Source organism: Muscardinus avellanarius (assembly GCF_963383645.1).
Source record: "Muscardinus avellanarius genome assembly, chromosome: 3".
NCBI classification, from domain to species: domain Eukaryota; kingdom Metazoa; phylum Chordata; class Mammalia; order Rodentia; family Gliridae; genus Muscardinus; species Muscardinus avellanarius.
This window is the reverse complement of record NC_137788.1, coordinates 14,865,062-14,888,343: the sequence shown is the minus strand read 5'-3', so window position 1 is coordinate 14,888,343 and position 23,282 is coordinate 14,865,062. Positions and strand designations below refer to the sequence as shown.

At 45.1% G+C, this 23,282-nt stretch overlaps 1 protein-coding gene across 1 annotated transcript in view; it reads left to right on the top strand.

The window, feature by feature from the left end:
• UBR4 (ubiquitin protein ligase E3 component n-recognin 4) overlaps nt 1-23,282 on the top strand; it is a gene marked incomplete at both ends in the record, with an annotated part of 142,096 nt that overhangs the window by 66,277 nt on the left and 52,537 nt on the right. Inside the window, 17 exons of the mRNA XM_080690743.1 lie at nt 112-328; nt 2,200-2,263; nt 2,705-2,839; nt 3,808-3,982; nt 4,837-4,977; nt 6,288-6,409; nt 7,110-7,221; nt 8,924-9,054; nt 9,173-9,350; nt 9,772-9,876; nt 11,409-11,546; nt 12,544-12,718; nt 17,418-17,514; nt 18,106-18,213; nt 18,859-18,975; nt 20,147-20,356; nt 22,644-22,793. Coding sequence (XP_080546869.1) covers nt 112-328; nt 2,200-2,263; nt 2,705-2,839; nt 3,808-3,982; nt 4,837-4,977; nt 6,288-6,409; nt 7,110-7,221; nt 8,924-9,054; nt 9,173-9,350; nt 9,772-9,876; nt 11,409-11,546; nt 12,544-12,718; nt 17,418-17,514; nt 18,106-18,213; nt 18,859-18,975; nt 20,147-20,356; nt 22,644-22,793 — 2,375 coding nt within the window. The remainder of the gene's footprint in view (nt 1-111; nt 329-2,199; nt 2,264-2,704; nt 2,840-3,807; nt 3,983-4,836; nt 4,978-6,287; nt 6,410-7,109; nt 7,222-8,923; nt 9,055-9,172; nt 9,351-9,771; nt 9,877-11,408; nt 11,547-12,543; nt 12,719-17,417; nt 17,515-18,105; nt 18,214-18,858; nt 18,976-20,146; nt 20,357-22,643; nt 22,794-23,282) is intronic.

The window sequence follows — 23,282 nt, the reverse complement described above, 5'->3', positions numbered from 1 at the left end:
CTCTCTGTCTATAAAATCGATGTGCTCAGACTGGTCTGGTTTTGCTCTGGAAGGGCTGGTATTAGGCCTTTAGAGAACGTGTTTCCTAAAATCTCTCTTACTTAATTGCAGTTGGTGCCTCAGTGGATCCAGCAGGTGTCACCATGATAGATGCTGTAAAAATTTATGGCAAGACTAAGGAGCAGTTCGGCTGGCCTGACGAGCCTCCAGAAGAGTTCCCTTCTGCCTCCGTCAGCAGTGTCTGCCCCCCCAACCTGAACCACAACAATGGCACCGGGGACAGTGACTCTGCCGCACCTACCAACACAAGTGGCACTGTCCTGGAGAGGTACGGGTGCTGGCGGGGCTGGCTTCAGTGTTCACCATGAATTCATTTACTACAGAGCCTTGCTGTGTCTTGAGAGAGTCAGCTCCATAACTATGGCAAGTCTAGCCTGTGATTTCAAGCTTCCATGTGCCTCCCCCACATTTAGTGTCTCCTTAATGGAGCCTGAATAGTGGGCTCAGACTCATCTGATGCCAGAGTCTCTGCCTGGGCAGAAGTTTTGTCCTTTGTCTAGTGCTTAGTACCTTTTGAAGTAGCTAACCCCACAAACTGGAAGGTGCTTAAGCCAGCGTTCTAGATTAGGATCCAGCCTTCCCGAAAGTGGGGGGGAATATCCTCCCAGGCTGATCGCACTGTCTTCTCATCTTTCTCTGCAGTAGCAAGTTACTTTGTGGTAATGACATTGCCAACAGAAAAGGCTGCTGCTGCATCCTGCGGTGGCGTCTCCTTCAGTCTCCCTACGGGGCATTCTAGAGCATCAGGCTTGGCTTCTTTGTGCTAGGTACCTGTTAGTTTGCCATGGAAGATGAAACAACCTATGATGTAAGACTTGGTTTCTTACATTGTAAGCTGAGAGAATGCCCACGTGTGGATTAGTGCCTCCCACCAGCAGCCCCTCCCTTCCTCTTTCTTTTTTCCCTACCCTGTTCTTACATGGTTTGCTTAGGGCGTTCCCAGGATTCTCCGAGCTTCACAGTTTTTTTCCTTTTTTTTTTCCTTTGCTTCTCCCCCAAGTTCTGAAACTGAGTCCCTAACCAAGCTGGACCGGTTAGTATGCCCTCTTTCTTTTCTCTGCACGAGTGCGTGTGTGTCAGGGAGCAGCGTATGCAATGGTGTGGCTTTGCATTCTGCTTCTGTTAAGAGTCCCCCTGCTTCTTTCTGTCCTGGTCATTGCATGGCTGCAGAGTTCTCCATGTGTAAAAATGGAGCACACCCAGGATTGTGCGTGCACCCTTGGTGTTGGCTGCCTCAGACTCTTTCGGCTTTCTCTTCCTTACCCCAGTCCTCTCTGTTCCTTCTCCACAGTGGATGAGAAAGGGGATGGTGTTTGAGGGGTACGCAGAAACCCCTGTTATCCATAAGCTACTAGGAAGCTTGTCTGTCCACGTCTGTTCTGTGCCTCGCTCCCTTCTCCCTAGATCTTCATTGCCTTCCTTTGTCCTCACCCCTTTCCTCTGTCCAGAGCCTCCGCTGTCAGGATGTTGGTTATTTTGCTATGCCGCGTTAAATTCAAAGGAGTAAGCTGTGGGAGCACATTACTTGGTACCTTTAATAGCTGGGCTTTCAGTTCCTTCCCTAAGGGAGAATTGTCAGTTTTTCAAAGCTGTTTTGTACTACCCTTTGAATGTTGGCAAGTGGCATGCACCAAAACATAGTTCGACTCTCCCATACTCAGGGACTTTCGGGAATGCCTCCATGCATCTTCTTGGCGGTGTAATAAAATCCAACGTTAACCTCGCGGTATAGAAGATGGCCTTAACCTTTCCCTCTGTGTCTCCCTTTGACCACTGATCTCTGGGCACCTGGGCTTTGGGTTTCATTGCAGCAAGACATTAAGCCCATCTCAGTGATCCCTGCCACAGGCAGCAGAAGGAAGCACATTTATCCTCTTTGAGGAAGAAAAGCCCTGTCTTTGAGTTACGGATTATGAACATGGCCTCAGGTTGATCTCCGAGCAGGAGCCAGGATTCTTCTGGCCTGTAGCACAGGCAGTGATCTGCGTAGTGCCTGTGGCAGGTCTTATTGTGCTTTGATATTGTATTTGGCATTCATTAGCTGTCCCCAAGGTTCTCACAACTGTAGTTCGCCTAGGCTAAAAGCAAGAGGCAAAGAGAACGGTTGTTGTACTCAAGCCAGGTTTTCTGTCTCCCCAGGCTGGTTGTGAGTTCTTTAGAAGCCCTGGAAAGCTGCTTTGCTGTTGGCCCAATCATCGAGAAGGCAAGTTACTTCTTCAAAGCACATGGGAGCTTTCTGAAGAGGCAGGAAGTCAGTGAAGTTGTCTGAGGCCCGAGGCCTCACAGCGGAAGAATGCTTGTAGCCTAATCTCGATTTGCAAAGAAGCGCCAGAGAAGTTTTTTGGCTTTGGACATCATGTCCTGCTTTTGGGGGGCGGAGTGAGACGTGTCTTGGCGTAGGGTGAGAACTGGTGCACAAAGGCTGTTCTGGGAGTTGTGAGTTTGGATTCTATTTCTTCACCTATGTTACAAGAGGACTATAGTTTCTGAAACTTTTTATTTTTTATTATTTTGGTCTTTGTAGTCTATGGTGTATAACCTAGCCCTGGTGGCCTTGAAGGAAGGAAGGGGGAGGACAGACTAGAGAGTTCATTCTGCATTGAGTTGGTGGGATTAGTGATGACCCTGCTGTCTTTTGCATCAGGAGAGAAACAAGAATGCAGCTCAGGAGCTGGCCACTTTGCTGCTGTCCCTGCCGGCACCTGCCAGTGTCCAGCAGCAGTCCAAGAGCCTTCTGGCCAGCCTGCACACCAGCCGTTCAGCCTATCATAGCCACAAGGTAATCGTTCCCTCTCGGGAAGGCCTTCTATAGACATGGAAGTTGTGATCCAGACAGGGACCTGAGTAACTTGGCTTTTCGTGTGTAAAGCAAGGGTATAGCAAAGTAAGCTGGAGAAGGGATCCGTAGCACTGAGATGAGACCCAGAGTCTCGAGCTTCTACTGAGAAATGCATGAGCACCACTCAGAACTGAGGGTAAGCTAGCTTGTGGGCCGCTGGTTCACGGTATTTTTCTGTTCCTCTAGTAGGACCAGGAAGAAGTAAGAAAGAAAAGGATGATGTGGGTGGCATCTTCTCCCTAGAACAGTGAGGGAAAGGGGAATTGCCCACGATGTGTTCTCACACGCACCCCAGCCTCTGTAAGGCAGCTATTGAAGGGTGAGTTGTTGGGATACCTCTGAAGGAGTGATCTGGGGAGAGAGGTCTCATCCATAGAAGTCACTGGCTGCAGGAGGTAAGTTGGCCTGTTTCTATATATTGACAAGATGACAGTTTGGATGCATGAGGCAGAAGAAGGGCTCTGGGGGAAGCTGCCAGCCCAGAAGTCTTGGTTAGCTTTGGGATCTCCAGCCCCAAACTGAGAAACGGGAGTTTCAATTGCTGAGCCTCCCAAGGAAAGGTCGTTTGGAAACATTACCCTCAAACAATAGGAACATAGGGAAAATGACTTATGAGAGGCAAGAGATCTGGGCTGCTGCAGTTCTGGAAAGTTGAGTGGATTCAGATTTTTCTATCAGGCTTTGATGCTAATTACATGGGCTTTGACTTTTTAAAGACTTTAATTTTTATATATTAAGTAGTTTAACATATCGGGCTGCTTTAAAGATTTGTTCTAGGTGATTGGTGGTAATTAATCTATTCTCTCGAGGGGAGATGACAGTCCTAAAGATCTGCCAGCTCTGCTCGATTCTGTGCTGTAGATCCCAGCCTTTGCTTATGGTTGAACCTCTGTGGTGCTGTTTTATAGGATCAGGCCTTACTGAGCAAAGCTGTGCAGTGTCTCAACACATCCAGCAAGGAAGGCAAGGATTTGGACCCCGAGGTGTTCCAGAGGCTGGTGATTACAGCGCGCTCTATTGCCATCATGCGTCCTAACAATCTTGTGCACTTTACGGAGTCAAAGCTGCCTCAGATGGAAACAGGTGAACTTGGCCTGTGTGGCCGTGGTCCTGAAATCTGCTAGTATACCTTCTTTATTTTTTCTCTCCCTCTTCTTGTTCTCACTGGCCTCTTGCTGACCTCATGGCCTGTGACAGGGAATTTACTTCCTGCTCTTCCTACTTTGGAAGGGCTTTGGCATGAGGATTTTACCCTTTTAACTAAATCCCCTTTCCAGTGTTCACTTCTTCAATCATCCTTGAGTTTGCTCAGTGTTCTGGACATCAGATATAATCTGTCTTTGAAGTTACTATGTCTTACGGTCTTTGGGGTAAAGCTAAGCTTGGTTGGCCTTGCTCACCTTGAAGTAATGGGGTTGTGTCTTGTCTTTTCATGTTGCTCTTTTGCAAATACTACATTAACACGTGCAGTGGCAGATTGTGTTTCCTCATCTCCTCGCTGGTTGGGTAGCGAACCTGTTTTGCCATTATCAAAATAGAGGTTATTGTTGCCTTTACAGTTCCCTATCATTTACATGTTCCTACATGCCATCATCATCCTGCTTGTCCTTCTAACACCACAATCCCAGAATCATTTGCAGATGTTCTTCTAGATTTTAGAAGTTGAACAGTTGCAACGGACATCTTTTAATCTGCTGTAAAGATCCTGAATGCTCCCCTTTCTACTTAATTCTAACATACAATGTTTTCTGTGATATTCCTTTCCCAGACTGTTTTTTTCCTAGATGTGCCTGCTGGAATCTAGGGATAGTTGGCATATTGATTGGGGCCCCACTTGAAACTCCCTCCGCAGGCAAGCTTCCTTGACCTGAGTTAACCTTAAATTAAATTCCATCTGGGATTTACCATCGTTAATAAATCTTCTTTGTCCTGTGTAGAAGGAGTAGATGAGGGGAAAGAACTGCAGAAGCAGGTGGAAGGAGATTGCTGTAGTTTCATCACACAGCTGGTGAACCATTTCTGGAAACTCCATGCATCCAAACCCAAGAATGCCTTCTTGGCTCCTGCCTGCCTGCCAGGTATCATGTTACAAGAGATACTTGAATCTGGTATAGAGTTAATTTGATACAAGTTCTCTGAATCCTTAGCCTTTAGCCTTCACCATTCATTTCTTCCAGAATTAATAAATTGGGAAATAGAAATTTGGGAGATCAGAGCATAATTCATGGTACAGGAATTAACAGTGTGGCAGACTGCGAGTTTCTTAAGTTGTATCTCTTCATATGGGGTTGCATATTTCACAGCCACTGTTGTATGGATGTGTGTGTCCCCAGTGGTATTTACAATTTTTTATTAAAATCCTTTGAGGGGCTGGGTGTGGTGGCATGCGCTTGTAATCCCAGCATTCAGGAGGCTGAGACGGGAGGATCATGGTTTGTGGACAGCCTCAGCTAACTTAATGAGCCCCTTTGAAACTCAGTGAGACTCTACTTCAAAATAAAGAATAAAAAATAGGGCTGGGGGTGTAGCTCTGAGATATAATGTCCCTGGGTTCCATCCCCAGTACCACAAAACAAAACAAAACAAAACAAAAACAAAAACAAAAAAAAACTTTGAAACTTGGTTCAGTGCTAATTCAAAAAGTAAGACTCAAGCATCAGCCTTGGGAAATATTTTATTTCCAAGCTACTACTTGGATATTTAACTTCTCATGCTACTGAAAGTATAGCAAGAAGAAGTATCTGAATAGCAGCTGAGAAAAACAGGACATCTGGCATGAGATTTATTATTGTTTGGAGATTACTTTAGCACAGACTAAAAGTTCTGTCGAGGTCATATTTCATTGCCCAGGCTTGAGGACAGAGTAAGGAAGGTTTAGCCTCTGCCTGCCTGTGTACATTTCCCTGTCTTATCTTTTGGTAGTCGCAAAGAGTAGACAGCGACTATTTATTTATTTATTTATTTATTTATTTATTTATTTATTTATTTGTTTTTGTGGCAGTGAGGGTTGAACTTGGGGATTTTACTTCTGAGCCACATCCCCAGGCTATTTTATTTTGTTTGAGCGAGTGTCTCACTGACCTCGCACCTCGTACCTCAGCCTTCCAAGACTGATAGTCACTTACTTCTGTCATGCAGGATATCTGGAAAGGTTTTTGAGAAGTTTGGGAGGTTAGGAGACTGTTAATAAGACAAATTACAAATAATGTTGACAGTCTACATTCTGTTTGTGTGTTTTGTTGGTTTGTTTTGCTGTGTGTGTGTACTTGTTTTTTGTTAGCTTGGCCTTTATGTGGGGATGAGAAATGGCACTTTTTGACTTGGGCTCCCAAAGTATCTAGAGTTTTTTTCGACCAGATCTTTAGATGTTTTTTTTTTTCCACTTTAGGCCTTACTCATATTGAAGCTACCGTCAGTGCGCTGGTTGACATCATTCACGGCTACTGTACTTGTGAGCTGGACTGTATCAGCGCAGCATCTAAGGTCTACATGCAGATGCTGTTGTGTCCTGTAAGTACCATCACAGCCCCGTGTCTCTCAGCCTAGGAGTGTTTGGAAGAAAAGTTCAATCAATTTGCTAATGTGATGAATTAAGTGGGTTTAAATGAAGGCAATAGGAATTCCTGCTTTCAAATAAAAGCTTTAAGATGTTATAGCATGGAAGAGTAAAGTTTGGAAATAGAGTAGACTTGATCTTGTTCAGTGCTGACTCCCCAGAGACTAGCATGGTGTTTCCTATATATAGTTAGTACTAAGTAAGTATTACTTAAATGGATGCATGAATGAATGTGATACATCCAAGATTTTTATTTCTAGTGACCCTCTCACAGAAGCTGTGACACAGTGTTATTTGTAAATGACACGATGTGTCTATCAGTGACACAATGTTATTTACAGGGCTAAGGAGAACACTGAGGGTTTGATCATCTAAAAAGCCTAGCCCATTCTTAGAAAGCCACAGTGGCTGCAGGAGCAAATAGCCTGTCACCAGGAATTGACACAGGAAGGCAGTGAGTGGGTCTTATGTGCACGTCTGGTCTGAAGTGCCAGTTGGCTTGACCTTCTGCATTTGGTTAGCTGGGTTGCAGAGGAGAGTAGATAGGTCTTCAGTGTGAGTTTGTATATTTGACCGGGAAAGGAATGCGTTATAGCTGATTTTGCAAATAACATAAAGCCTAAGAATGAACGACAGTTGTCTTTTAAATTTTAGGATCCTGCTGTGAGCTTCTCTTGTAAACAAGCTCTGATTCGAGTCCTGAGGCCCAGGAACAAACGGAGACATGTGACATTGCCCTCTTCCCCTCGAAGCAACACTCCAATGGGTAAAGTGAAGTGTGGGTTTAGGCTGCAGCTCGTTTGTGGGAGGGAGGACATGCTGCTCAAGTGGGCAAAGGGCCTGGAGCCTTTTGCTCTTCTGTTTTTTTACCTTACTATTCTGCGAAGATTTAAGGTGGCATGTAAAAAATGCATATAGTAAATAGAATAAAAATAAAATCAAAGCCTTGGGAAAATAAAGATGTCAAGGACACAGAAAATGTATACCACAAGGTCTAGCTAGCATGGTTGTTGAATGACCATCTTATATTTGGGTAAAGTTTCCTAAGAGCCATAATGTAAAAACATTTGCAAAAATCAGAGTTGACCAAATACAAAATGTACTTGTTTTTTCAGGGAAGACCTTTTCCTGGCAAAAAAATCTTCATTAAGAGTTTATTGTTTTGCTTAAGAGGCAGAATCTTCATTAGATTTACCTATAATAAGCTTGATTGCAGATTTCACACCTCTCCCTTATGATATGCTTGGGCATGGTCAGGTACACAACACTTTTTTGTTTTAGTAAAAGCAGTTCTACAAAATTTCTAAATAATAGCACCATCTTATATAACTTGCTGCTTATGTGATTTGATTCAAAAGCAAGTTTCCAATGAAACACTTGTGCGCGCACACACACACACACACACACACACACACACACACACACACACATATTCTAGCAGCCACATAAAGTAGTAAAAGCAAGTAAAGATAATTAATTTACTAAAAGTTTACTTAATCCATTGTGTCAGAAATATTTTAATGAATAGTCAACATAAAAAACTATTAGTGAAATATTTTATATTATGGTATTATTTTTGAAGTACAGTGTGTATTTGATACTAGCGGCCTGTTTCCATTTGGACTAGTCATATTTTAGGTGCTCAGCAGCCCCATGTAGGTTGGTGCCTGCTGCACAGGACACTGCATCTGGAGGAAAGCTACAGCTTTGTAGCTTTCAGACATTCTTCCTTGAATAACATTTAGCTTTACCTACGCTTTTGCTGAAGTAGGCAGCATCTTGTGGTTCTCTTCTCTGGCAAGAATCTCTAGTACAGATAGTTTCCTTGTCTAATTGAGGATGTATTCACTTGCTTGAACAGTTCGTCAAGTGGAGGTGAGTTCTCTCTCCTCTTCTGACAATCAGGAGTCCCACTTAGACTTCTTCTTTACTAGAGGCCTTTCCTTTCCAATTTCCCACAGGTGTGGGCCCATGCAGGACCTGTTGAGTTATCCGTGGTTTCTGTTCAATGGCTTTACATTTCAATTATGCATAAAAATCTCACTGACCTAGTTGTTTTGGGGGGAAAGTAGTGAATACACTCAAGGTTGTCGGATAAAAGACATCTCAATTGTACTATTTTTTCTCTCGTACAAGGTCTCCTAAGAATTGGTGGGAGTTCCTGGGATCTACTAGTCTTATATTTCTCTGCTTTATGGAAATCGCTTTGTAATCCAAGGTTGTTTTTTACTTAGTCCATCAGTTGGAAAAGCCTGTGGGGTAAAGCTGTCACCAGTAACCCCATCTCCTCAGATCTTCTTAGGTTCAAGAAATAAGAGAATAAGTCCTTTTAGGCATAGCATCTGGATTTTCACCTCAGAAGCACAGGGTGCTATTTGTTGGCTTGATTTGGGCTTTTGTTGCTATTTGTTACACCATGTGTCAAGATGGTGGAGTTTTTTCAGGTGACTTGGATTTTTTTGACTCAGGAGACAAGGACGATGATGATGACGATGACGCAGATGAGAAAATGCAGTCTTCAGGAATCCCGGATGGTGGTCACATCCGTCAGGAGAGCCAGGAGCAGAGTGAGGTGGACCATGGAGATTTTGAGATGGTGGTGAGTCTGGCAGCTCGAGAGGGGCGAAGGAGCTTTCAACTCCCCTCTGGCTCTTACTCAGTGGACTTCCTCAAGTTACTGTTTGCCATGGGACACCGACACAGCGTTCTCTCTGCAGTCTGAGTCCATGGTCCTGGAGACAGCTGAAAACGTCAACAATGGCAACCCCTCTCCCCTGGAGGCCCTGCTGGCAGGTGCAGAGGGTTTCCCCCCCATGCTGGACATCCCGCCCGATGCCGATGACGAGACCATGGTCGAACTAGCCATTGCCCTGAGCCTGCAGCAGGACCAGCAAGGTAGAAGGCAATGCCAGTAACGTAGTGGCCCATGGCTTTGCACAGGAAGGAGGTTTTGGCCGTTACTGATACCCAGCTGATGTAGCTTGTCCCCAGATTTGGGGAGAGGTTGATCTGGGTGAGAGCTGCTCAGAGATACAGGTGGAGAGTGAGAGAGATTGTGGCAAGAATTTCAGGCTGGGAGCCAATCTCATAGTTTATGCTAGTTTGATCTTTTGGATTCTTTCCTCCCGAATCAGCTAGACTCCTCTGGCCTCTGTTGTGCCTGAGCTGCAGGAGGCATCCCACCCTCTCTGTAACTGAGCTTGGTGGGTGGACAGCAGTGGCCATTGATTACCTTCTCCTGAGGCAGCAGGTGGCCAAAGCAGCTGTGGACGGGGTCCGGCGGGGATGCCGCGCTCACTCTCCACTTGCTTCCCAGGCAGCAGCAGCAGTGCCCTGGGCCTGCAGAGCCTGGGGCTGTCGGGCCAGGCTCCCAGCTCTTCCTCTCTGGACGCAGGAACCCTCTCTGACACCACAGCATCAGGTAACTGTCCACAGCAAGGAGGATGGCTCAGGCCCAGGGCCTTGGGCCTGGTTTCCGGTGCTGTGAGAGGGTAACGGGCAGCTGCTTTGAGGCCATCCTGGACTTCCTGCTTCTGCCCTGCTTTAGGAACAGGGTGTGGGAGGACGGCATAGTGCTGCAGCATGGCACCGGCGCGTGGCTTCACTTCCTCAGTGTGCATGCCGCCTGGCTTCAGCTGTCCCCGAGGGGAGGTCCAGAGAGCAGCGAGTAGGCTGCTTAGCAGTAGGGCTTAAGGTCAGTGTTGTGTGTTCTTTGTCAGAGTTCTAACATGCTAGACAGTATTAAAAAGGAGACAAGAAAGAGGGCTCATGCCTTTTATCTTTCTACTCTGTTTTCAAATAAAAGTAAAGCTGTAGACAGCTGGCTTATGCTTCCAAAGTCTCAGGTAGAGTGGCTAACCATGGAGGGACCTGGGTGCTTGAAAGGTATGGTTTTTTGTGGACCATTAAAATCCATGGGAAATCTTAAAACTCATTTTGTCCTTACTTTCGATCTTTTTCCTAATCTGCTAAGAAAAATGATATTTAAAGAAAAAAGAAAAAAAAAAGAAAAATGATATTTTCAGATAGTTAGACCAAACAGAGGAGGATGGCATACCTTGGAAATCCACTGAAAAACCAACCCTTGAGTAATCTTAGGGTTTATTTATACTTTTTCAGACTATTACATCCATTACTTTTTCTTTGGGGAATTTTACCTGAGTAGGCAAAAAAAGGAGAAGCTGGCTGTCCCCCAGCCTGCTGCCATGGCTTGCTGTTTTTCTGAGGTCTCTGCAGTTGCTGTTCTTCAGGCTCCAGTGCTGCTTCGTGTCGTGCCAGTTGTGTCTGTACCATGCTCTTGGCTGTTGTGGCTCTCCTCCCTCTATCTCATCCAGCATTTTCCTCCTGTCTCAGCTCAGCCCTGGTCCTGGATGCTGTGGCTGTCTCTGGGGAATTTCCTTGCTTCATTATTAGCATCTGATGAGGATGATTTGGAGCTGTGGAATTTCCCAATAAGCTCCCCTCTGGACCACTTGATTACAAAAAAAAAAAAAAAGTTGATTTAAGAGCTCATGATAAGTGATTTCCTAATATAAGCACAAATTAACTGATTGCAAATAAATCTGATTAAAATCCAGAGTTCTGTTCTTTGAACGGCGATGGCTAGCTTCAGACCTCTCAGCAGGTGTCAGTAACACCTTAGCCGATGGTGACCATGACGCATTTAGCTAGACAACTGTGTCCATTTCACAGATTCTTACTGAATCTCTACATTGTAGTTTAAGAGCTAAGGAAATGCTCAGGGAACTGGGTTTTCCCTTTTGTCTAAGTACTGTTTGCAATGCACCATGTATAGTGTTTGTTTCTGCTAGTGACTAACCAGCAAAGCAGGTCTTTCCCCTTTTATCTGACAACAGGATGTATAAACTGCATTGTGTCCTCTGCACTGTGAGGTTTGGTGCTTTCGCCCCAGGGAGGGGCTTTTACCTGTAACCGCTCTCGTTACTCTCGTAGCTCCGGCCTCGGATGACGAGGGCAGCACAGCAGCGACCGATGGCTCTACCCTCCGGACCTCTCCTGCCGACCACGGGGGCAGTGTGGGCTCGGAGAGCGGGGGAAGTGCAGTGGACTCGGTGGCTGGCGAGCACAGCGGTAATGTGCCTGGGGTCCTGGGCTCTCTGCTCAGGGTGGGGGCAAAAGAGCAGTTCCTCCCTGGGTCCTGGAATTGGTTTTAGCAAAGCGAAGTTGTGGGGCCTCATTGTGGAAGCCAAGTGTGGATTACTTGAGAAGTCGAGTATTTGAGAAGCTGAGACAGAAAGATCACAGGTTTGAAGCCAGCCGTAGCAACTTAACAAGACCCTGTTTCAAAGTAAAAAGTGAAAAGAGGCTGGGATGTAAGTCAGATGTAGAATGCCCCTGGACTCAATCTCTAGTACCAAAAAAAAAAAGAAGAAGAATAAGAAGAAAATCTTGTGAAGTTCACCTCTGGAGTTTCAGGTGTGCACTGCTTAAGTTCAGTGGGATTAATATTGAAATATTCTGTTCATGGATAAAAATTAACCGCATGTGTACTTCCAAATCACGATTAAACTGATTGTGGGGTGACCTTGGAACCCATTTTTCTATTGTATTTTCTTCATACGTACTGGGAGGGCGTATCTTTGGGCAGTGCTGTTAGTGACCTGTGTGTTAACACAGCAGGCCGTCCCCACAGGGTCATAGTTGCTAGGGTGAGGTCATGGGATGAAGGGGCACAACCAGGCCTCTTGGGTTTGGCCTTGTCAGTCAGCCTGTAGTTAACACTTGGTGTTGAACATTTTTTCTGGAAGAGATTAAGAGTAGCTGATAATTTGTAGCTTTGCATATTGGGGTCCATTTCTTCTGAAGCACTTGATAAAAGTTTATCAGCGGTTGAAAATAAGAATGTTGTTGGGGGTGGAGCTCGTGTACTTTTGGAGGTTGAGTGCCTTAGAGAGTGACTTAGTGTAGTCCTAGCCAGGATCATCAATTGAATCCTTACTGAGCTTCACAACGAAGAAAATAATGTTTAAAGCTACCAGTCCAACTATTGCTGACTTCAGAATGCATTGGCTTCCATTATGCTCTGGGAATTTATTTGTATGCTTTCTCCTTACCTGTTTCCCTTTAGTATCTGGCCGGAGCAGTGCTTATGGCGATGCTACAGCTGAGGGGCATCCAGCTGGACCAGGAAGTGTCAGCTCAAGCACTGGCGCTATCAGCACCACCACTGGGCACCAGGAGGGAGATGGCTCCGAGGGAGAAGGAGAAGGGGAAGCTGAAGGAGATGTCCACACTAGCAACAGGTCAGGATCAGGCCACTCACAGTCTTGAGGTTTGCCTGTCAGAGCAGTTCAGAAGTAGGAGGTTGCGCCAGGCATGGTGGCACACAGCTGTAATCCCAGTACTCTGGAGGCTGAGACAGGAGGATCTGGGTTCGAGGACAGCCTCAGCTACTTAGCGAGGCCCTTTGCAGATCAGTGAGACCCTGTTTCAAAAAATAAAGACTAAAAAATAGGGATAACGGTGCGGCTCAGAGGTAGAATGCCTCAGAGTTCCATTCCCAGTACTGCAAAAAAAATGAAATAAAATAAAAAATAGAGTGAGTGTAGTTCGAAGGTGTTGAGAAGGTTTATTCCTCAACACCACAGAAAAGAAAAGAAAAGAAAGAAATAGGAGGTGGAATGGTGATAATAGTATATTTCTTTTGAAATATAAAGGTAGTAAACCACTGAAACAATTTAAGGGCTGGGAAAGTGCTCCAAATGTATGTATGTATGTATGTGTGTATGTATGTATGTATGTATTTCTGGATATTGCACCCAGATCCTTGTGCATGCTGAGCAAGCACTCTTAACACTGAGCTACATCCCAGCCCTTGTTATTTTGAAACAGGGTCTTATTAAGCTTCCCAGGCTGGCCTTGAACTAGTGATTCTCCTACCTCAGCCTCCCGATAGCTGGGGTCACAGGCATGTTCCACCACACTGAGGTTAGGTTTGCTTTCTTTGTTTAGAGTTAGATCAATTGCAGAGAGAATAAAATAGGAAGGGATTACAGTTGGTTTGAGCTGGGCCTGGTAGTGCGCTCTTGTAATCCAGATACTTGGGAGGCTGAGACAGGAGGATCACAGGTTTGTGGCCAGCCTCAGCTATTTAGTGAGGTCCTCTGCAACTTGAGACCCTGTTTCAAAATAAAGAGTAAAAAATAAGGCTGGGGGTGTACCTTGGAGGTAGAATGCCTCTGAGTTTGACCCCAGTATGGCGGGGCGGGGGGAGAGGAGTGTGTGTGTGTGTGTGTGTGTGTGTGTGTGTGTGTGCGTGCGTGCCTGCCTGCACGCGTGCTTCTGGCTTTTTAAAGATAGTCCTTGGGGAAGCGGGCGTGGTGGGCACACTTGTAATCCCAGCATTCGGGAGGCTGAGACCAGAGGATCGCGGTTCGCAGACAGCCTCAGCTACTTAGTGAGGCTGTCTCTGTGACTCAGTGAGACCCAGTTTCAAAATAAAGAATAAAAAATAGGGCAGGGGGTGTAGCTCAGAGGTCAAATGCCCCTGGGTTCCATCCCCAGACCCGCAAAAAAAAAAAAAAAAAAAAAAAAAAAAAAAAAAAAAAAAGTCCCTGGGGTAGGTGTGTATTTATGTGTTTGTTTGTAGGCAGGGTGGCTGGCTGGCTTCTGGCTTTTTAACAGCAGAGAAATAAAGAAATAAATTCCATTCACTATAACTTCAAAACCAATAAAACACCTAGGAATAAACCTAACCAAAGATGTAAAAGATCTCTACAACAAAAACTATAACATATTAAAGAAATCGAAGAAGACCTTGGAAGATGGAAAGATCTCCTTTGCTCATGGATAAGTAGAATAAATATCATCAGAATGGCCATTCTGCCAAAAGTGATCTACAGATTTAATGCAATTCCTATCAAAATATCAATGACATTCTTCATAGACCTAGAAAAATCAGTCATGATTTTGATATGGAGAAAAAAAAGATCCAGAATAGCTAAAGCAATCCTCAGTAATAAGAACCAGGCAGGAGGCATCACAATCCCTGACTTCAAATTATACTATAGAGCAATAGTAGTAAAAACAGCACGGTACTGGCACAATAACAGGTACACTGACCAGTGGAACAGAATAGAAGATACAGAAACAAAACCATACACCTGTAGTCAGTTGATCTTTGACAAAGGGGCCAAACTCATTCGCTAGAGAAAAGGCAGCCTTTTCAACAAATGGTGCTGGGAGAACTGGCTATCCATTTGTATAAAGCTGGAATTAAATCTTTACCTCTCACCATGCACAGGAATCAACTTGAGATGGATCAAAGACTTAGAAATTAGATCAGAGACTGGGAAGTTATTAGGGGAGGGCATAGACTCAACACTCCAACATATTGGCACAGGCAATAACTTTCTCAAGACCTCCAAAGCACAGGAAATGAAAGCAAGAATTAACAAGTAGGATAGCATCAAACTAAAAAGTTTCTTTTCATCAAAGGAAACCATCAAGAATCTAAAGAGAAAGCCTACAGAATGAAAGAAGGTCTTTACCAGCCACCACTCTGATAGAGGGCTAATATCCAGAATATACAAAGAGCTCAAAAGACTCTACACTAACAAAACAAATAACCCAATCAAGAAATGGGCAACTGAACTGAATAGACACTTCACAAAAGAAGAGATACAAAGGGCCAATAGATACATGAAAAGATGTTCAAACATCATTAGCCATCAGGGAGATGCAAATCAAAACTACGCTGAGATTCCATCTAACCCCAATCAGAGTGGCAAGCATAAAGAAATCAACAATAAATGCTGTCGAGGAAAAGAGGAACTCTTTTACACTGTTAGTGGGAGTGCAAACTAGTTCAGGCACTATGGTGATCAGCGTAGAGACTCCTTAGAAAATTGGGAATAGATCCACCATGTGATCCAGCTATACCACTCCTGGGTATTCTTCCAAAGGGGTTGAAATCAGAGAACTACAGTAACATGTGCATACCCATGTTCATAGCACAATTCGTAACAGCCAAAATATGGAACCAACCTAGATCTCCATCAACAGATGAATGGAACCGGGTGTGGTGGCACATACTTGTAATCCCAGCATACGGGAGGCTGAGACTGGAGGATTGCGGTTTGTGGACAGCCTCAGCTACTTAGTGAGGCTCTTTGCAACTTAGTGAGACCCGGTTTCAAAATAAAGAATAAAAAATAGGGCCAGGGGTGTAGCTCGGAAGTCAAATGCCCCTGGGTTCCATCCCCAAACCCACAGGGAAAAAAAAGATGAATGGATTGCAAAATTATGGAAAATACACACAGTGGAATTCTACTCAGCTATAAAGAAGAACAAAATCATGTCATTCACAAGAAGATGGAAAGACCTGGAGAACATTATGTTAAGTGAGATCAGCCAAGCGCAGAAAGAGAAGGGACATATGTTTTCTCTAATATGCGCAAACTAGGGACTATTAGGAATACCAGAAGGACTCCAGATAATGGAGGGGATACCTAAGCAAAGCTAGAATGGGAAGATAGGAGAGGAAGAAGGCTGAGATTGATTAGTGGAGGAGCTACATCTGAATATGTGTAAAGTATGAATATAGCATGGTCAACCTGGACACTCATTGTTGGGAGGGGGGAAAGGGGAAGCAGGCTGGGGGTGAGAGGGCACCAAGCACAGTCTGAATGTATGCCATTTTCAATATTTTCCACATAAAAATAAAAAATATATAAAAAATATAGACATGAAAACTATTTAAAAATTATAGAAAAAAATAATAAAACAAAAATAGTCATTGAGGTAAAATGAGGCAGGGACAGTTTATGAAAGCAAATTCATTAATTTATTCAGCAATCTTGTGTGTGTGTGTGTGTGTGTGTGTGTGTGTGTGTATGGTCTGCTTATGGAATCCAGGGGCATTCAACCTCCGAGCTACACCCCCTGCCCTGTTTTTTATTCTTTATTTTTTTAACCGGGTCTCGCTGAGTTGCAGAGGGCCTCACTAAGTAGCTGAGGCTGTCTGCGAACCGCGATCCTTTGGTCTCAGCCTCCCGAATGCTGGGATTACAAGCGTGCGCCACCACGCCTGGCCAGCAATGTACTCTTAATCTGACCCTGATCTTGTGTTAGGTGAGACGGCCACCCAACTTGTCAGTGGGAGCTTACTTTTGATATTGAACCTCTTGAATCAGCTAGAGATCCAGAGACACACAGTACAGACGTTCTGCTGTGCATCTGCAGATGCAAAAGACTAGCTAGAAGGGGCTAACGGAATATGTGGGAAGCCGCCTGAGTCTAGTAGGAGAGCGCGCTACTGACCTTGAGTTTCACAGAAAGTGATGGGTAAGAAATGAGAGAGGAGACCATTGACTAGCCTTCCTGAATTCCTGGGAAGAGGAAGAGAAAAGGATCTTTTGGCCATGTGCCTGGCTGGTTGTCCTTAGAGGAAGGCCCTGAAGGAGCAGTTCTAGGATGGGACCGTAAAATCTGCAGTAGGAGCTTTGCTTCTTTGTTTCTCCTCTCCCCTGGTACTCAGGCTTGAGTATATGCTAGGTAAGTGCTCTGCCACTGAGCTATATCACTACCTCTTTTTAAATTGTATTTTGAGATAGGGTCTCACTCAATTGCCCAGGCTGGCCTCGAACTTACCACCTGCTTTAGCTTCCTGAGGAGCTGGGATTGCAGGGGTGTGCCCCTGTACCCTTGCAAATGTGTGGTTCTAATACAGAGAATGGCTAGAACCTGGTGGCTTGCTTGGGGAATATTTTGAGCCTCATTTGTAGATTAGAACAATTTTGTTCCCTTTTAACAGAATGTGATTTCTCCTTTATGCTGTCGATACACCAAATAGGCACTTCTTATCTTTTTTAAATACTAGAATTTTTCCTAAGCATTCAGCTCCTTGTGCTTGGTGGCAAGAACAAAAAAACTGTACTTAGCTGGTTCTTTTGTACTAGCTCATGTTTCATATATATTTATTTTTTTCTTCTGGGCTTTTAGGCTGCATATGGTCCGTCTGATGCTGCTGGAGAGATTATTGCAGACCTTGCCCCAGTTACGAAATGTTGGAGGTGTCCGGGCCATTCCATATATGCAGGTATCCCTGGGTCTACTGCGTTACAGTAGAGCAGCCTTAAGCAGATCACATTTCTTCCAGAGGATCCAGAAGCCTCAGCATTAGGTCATAGAGGATGGCGTGCAGTAACAGTCCTTCATTTTTACATGAGGAAAACTAAGGGTAGGGGTATCTTTTAAAAAGGACCAAGGTCATCCAGTTGATTGTTGACACAGCTTGGGACTATTAGTCTGTGTTGTCTCTGTTATCTCTGAGCATTATAGTATAATCTGATTGCTGTTCTTCTACCAATTGCCTTCCGTAGAGGCAAAATTGTTCCTTATTTCTTAGCCCAGCACACTACCCTGGCTCAAGTCACGTTGGTTGGATTTAATGTAGGTTAGTTAGGTAATTGTGCAGAATTTTCAGGAAACCTTTTCAGTTATGCCAAGTGTGGCAGTATATCAAAATTGGATTCTTATGACCGTGGGCACTTAAACTCTAGAATACCTAGAATTTAGACCACATTAACACTTTATAGTTAAGATGGACATTGAAGTCAGGATTGGAATTTCTAGAAATGCTCCATGTTTAGAGTTGTTCTTTGGGGAATTTTTTTTCTTTGCCTCCTAGGTCATTCTGATGCTGACTACAGATCTGGATGGAGAAGATGAAAAAGACAAGGGCGCCCTGGACAACCTGCTCTCTCAGCTTATTGCTGAACTGGGCATGGATAAAAAGGTAAAGTTAGAGCCGGCCATGGTGACACACACGTGTAACCTCAGCATTCAGGAGGCTGAGACATGAGGATTACGGTTGGAGGACAGCCTCAGCTACTTAGTGAGGCCCTATGCAACTCAATGAGACCCCGTTTTCAAAATAAAGAATAAAAAACAGGGCTGGGGGTGTAGCTCAAAGTTAGAATGCCCCTGGGTTCTACCCCCAGCACCGCAAAAAAAAAAAAGGTAAAGTTAGAGCAGTGCGCTGCCTGAGAAGCAGGGTTGGCCGAGAGTCTTCCTCCATTCCCACTCCTCCAGAGGTGCATCACTTAGCGTGAGTTCGCACAGTGAGTGCAGGGCCTGTGCTGGTCCTGGCAGACACTGGGATCCTGGGCACAGATAGTGAACAAGAAAAAGTCCCTGCCTTCGTGGATTTTTTTGTCCTTAATGAGGTAGAAGCATGACATTATTGTTTGTATCTGACCGTGGCCTCCTGTGTATAGTGTATAGCAGGCTCTAGGTATAGTCATAAACAGAGACACTGGAGCTTAATTTGTCTCTGATTCTTCCTGAGAAATATTTAGGGCTGGTGAGCTCAAGGGCACCTTGTTCAAGGAATGCCTTGGTCTTGAAGTGCAGACATTTGGGCTTCTGCTTCTGCCTACAGGACGTCTCCAAGAAAAATGAGCGCAGTGCCCTGAACGAAGTTCACCTGGTGGTGATGCGGCTGCTGAGTGTCTTCATGTCCCGCACCAAGTCCGGATCCAAGTCCTCCATCTGTGAGGTATTTTTGCTTTTAGCTTATGGGTTTTGGGGAAAGGTAAGAGGATTGTCCAGTTGGTTCAGGGCCGAGGGCAAAGGTGATAGTTCTCCATTAGAATAAGGCATTGTCGCCTGAGGAGAATTACGAGTCTAAGCTGCCACCTCTTCAACAGCAAAACCTCCACCTTCTTCAGAATCCTTCCAAGCCCTGGTCTGCCAACAGTTCCTCCAGTGGCGGGGTTAAAGGGTTTGGAAGTTTCTATTATTGAAAAGCAAGGGCCTGTTCTGCAAGGCACAGAGTGGCTAAGAGGATTCCCCTACTGTCTGTTGCTATAAGGTATGGTAATAAAGCAGAGAGAAAGCGAAGTGTGTGTGCTGAAAGGAGATTAGCACCGAGCGGAGAAGGTAGAAATCGAGGCTGAACTGCATCCAATCTTAATGAGCTTATGAGCTGTGGGGTTTGCTGGGATTTGCAAGGCTCTCCTAATGGTCTTATTTACAGCAGCTTTTCTCCTACTTTTTTATGCATGTGATCACTCACCCCCATCTCCTTTGGAAACTGGTTCTGTGGAAGACCCCCACTGGGAGGGTGAGGTTGCTAAAAACTTACATTGGAAAGTTTCCTCTCTCCTTGAAATGGGGTTCTTGCTGCTGGAGGACAAAGAGAAAACACAGCCCCTCCAGGAGGAAGGGTTATTCTAGTCCTTGCCTCCCTGGCATCTCAAACCAGGGATTCATTTGAGACCTGGTATTCATTTTATCTTACATGTGGCTGTTCTCAAAAGTTGAGGAAATGTTTGAGCTAGTTGGGAAACTTTTAATGCAAGAAACTGATTAGCTCACTTCCATAACAGCTAATTCTAAAACTTTTTTTTTTTTTTCCAGTACTAGGGATGGAACCCAGGGCATTCTACCTCCGAGCTACACCCCCAGCCCTATTTTTTATTGTTTATTTTGAAACAGGGTCTCACTGAGTTGCAAAGGGCCTCACTAAGCAGCTGAGGCTGGCTTTGAACCTGTGCAATCCTCCTGTTTCAGGCTCCCAAATGCTGGGATTACAAGCGTGAGCCACCATGCCCGGCTCTGATTCTAAAACTTTTATGAGTGCCTTTCCTACCCCTTAGCACCAGCCAGATTTCCCAGTTTTTATAAGACATGATTCTCACCTTCTTTGTGTATTTCATCCCTTCCAGTCATCTTCCCTCATCTCCAGTGCCACTGCAGCAGCCCTGCTCAGCTCAGGGGCTGTGGACTATTGTCTGCATGTACTCAAATCGCTGCTGGAGTATTGGAAGAGCCAACAGAATGACGAGGAGCCAGTGGCTACTAGCCAGTTGCTGAAACCACATACAACTTCATCTCCACCAGATATGAGCCCATTCTTTCTCCGCCAGTATGTGAAGGTGAGGTCTTTTCCTGGCTCTACTCCAGAGCACTGTGCTCTCCGCGCTTAGTGGACAAAGCTGAGGGGATGAGTCACAGGAGAGAGTTAGGTCCCCTTGATGGTTTTTAATCTCAGCATGATTTAATAAATGGCCATTTCTCTCAGCCTTTTCTACTGGTATTATGAATCTTGGCTCTTTGTAAGCTGAGGAATTAGATGAAATCAGTCATCTCATTCCACATTATGCTCCTTAGAAGAAAATGAGAATGCGCAAGGAAAATCCATCAGCAGGGGCTTACCTCTTGGGCACTTCAGCTATTCCGCTTGCTGTTACAAGAGACCCCATTCAGAATGGTCCGCGAACAAGTCCCACCACATGGTCTGACCTACCAGCCAAGAAGCATGGAGAGATCCTAACTGACTTCAGTTTCTACACTTGGAAAATGAGAATACAAATAGTATCTGCTTTATATGTTGCTGTGAGCACTGAAAGAGGCGATGCTGCAAAAGCCCCTTACATATCAGTGCTCAGTGGACGTAGTTGTTACTCTGTGACCACTTCTGTTTCCTTTGAGTACACTAGTTGAGCCGGATGGGTTGCACTAGTGGCTGTGTACTAGTTGTGTTCCTTATTCGAGCCGGATGGGTTGGACTAGTGGCTGTGGACTAGTTGTGTTCCTTATTCCTCCGCCTACCCAGAATGGCTTTGCATACAGGCATACGACAGTCATAGTGTGTGAATGTGATATCACTTTAGTTTCTAATAATACTTTGTTAGTTCTGTATAACTGGTTCATTAAGGATCCAGCAACCAACTTAACTCTCTAGCTTTACCACCTGTAATTTACCTCTTCCCCCGCAGCCCCAGGAATCTGTGCATTTCCCCAGAATTGGCATGTTGTGTGCGCGCGTGCTTGGGGGGTCAAACCCATGAGCATTCTACCTTGGAGCTATACCCCAGACCTTTTTATTTTTGCTTTGAGACAGAATCTTGTAGGTTGCTGAGTGCCTCACGGAGTTTCTGAGGCTTCTTGAGCCTGTGATCCTCCTGTCTCAGCCTCTCCAGTGCGGGGATTGCAGTGTATGTCACCACGCCTGGCTGCAGTGTTGCTGCTGTACGTGCTGTCCCTTCTGAAGTTTGTTCCCTGTAAATCACTTTTTTCCACCAGCTAGCTAATTCCTAGTCATCTTTCAGACCCACCTCAAGGTTTGGATCCTTTTGAAAACTTCTAATACATGTTTCCCAGCTATCAAGTTTCCCTGGGATCCTAGAGCATACTGTGTACATATTCCCTGGTTTCCCCCTCTAAACTCAGCAGAGAGAGAGAGAGAGAGAGAGAGAGAGAGAGAGAGAGAGAGAGAGAGTGTGTGTGTGTGTGTGTGTGTGTGTGTGTGTGTGTGTGTGTTAAACTTCTAGTTGGATAGGTATGGTGGCACAGGCTTGGAATACTTGGAAGGTTGAGACAGGAGGATTGTAGGCCCTCTGCAACTTAGTGAGACCTTGTTTCCAAATAGAAAATAAAATAGGTCTGGGGTAGAAGGCCACTGAGTTCAACCCCCTTTAAAACACACACACACACACACACACACACACACACACACACACACACTCTCTAGTGCTGGGGTAGAAGGCCACTGAGTTCAACCCCTTTAAAACACACACACACACACACACACACACACACACACCCTCTAGTGCTTCGTTTAGAGCCAATAAGAAGTAGTAACTGGAGATTGAGTATATGAACCATGTGCCCACCGACTCCTGCGGACCCCCACTGTGGGACCACACAGCTTGTAAAGCATCTGTTGCCACTGTCGTCAAGTATCTCAGTACCCTGCCTTTTTGTGTGCTATGAACTCAGGAGTCTTGACAGAGTCTAGTGATTCTGGCTCACTTGAAAAAATATTTGTTAATTAATAATGAAAAATTTTGGTTCTAGGAAAGAAAATATATCACTAATAGAAAGTCAGAAATACTCAGCCACTATTTTTCTTTCAAAAATTTTTTTTGCCAGTCTAGCTCTAATTTTTATGCAATCAGTGTAGTGTCAAAAAACACAGAACAAAATGCCAGAACTTGAGGACAGTGAGACGTTTCCTATAATCTTTGAACGAACTAAGCTGCCATTAGGAGCCTCCTGGGTTTGTAAACTAAATTGTCAGTCAGCGGCTGCAGCTTCGAAAAGTGCCTTTTACCCACTCCAGCACGTAGAGTGCCTAGCAAGCGGTCATCCAACCCTTTTTCTGATTGTGGCCATGGTAAGTAGCAAAGCCAGGTTTTCACACAAGTGTTCTTCTCCCAGGGTCATGCTGCTGATGTATTTGAGGCCTATACTCAGCTTCTCACAGAGATGGTACTGCGGCTTCCATACCAAATCAAAAAGATCGCGGACACCAATTCCCGAATCCCGCCTCCTGTCTTTGATCACTCATGGTTCTACTTTCTCTCGGAGGTGAGTGAAGGTCCTGGGAAGTGGCCAGTTCGGGAGGACACATCCCTGCTGTGACCTTTGTGGCCAGCGTTCTTCCTGTCCTCACTCAGTGGCCGCTCATTGAGGTCGCATTCTTGCCCGCTGGAATCTGCTGTATGGTGAGACGGCGCATCCAGGCTGGACCGTGCTGATTCTCAACGTTTGCTTCTCCTCACCTGCGGGGGTGATGGGCAAGTCCAGTCAGGAAATCAGAAGCCCGCTGGCTATCTTCACGGAGATTTCACTGTAGGGAATTGTTAAATAACTATTTGAGAACCAAAAGATAGAAATGGACCGCTGTGGTAACATACGCTGCTAGGCCCCTTGGTGTGAGACGCAGCTCTGAGGAGGGTGCTTTGCTGGTACCTCCTGAGCCTGAGGGGATGTTGCATGGAGATCTGGTGGGCATTGCAAGTAGCTGCTGACTGTAGACAACGAGAGCGAGTGCAGGGGGAGTCCTCATCTCCTGCC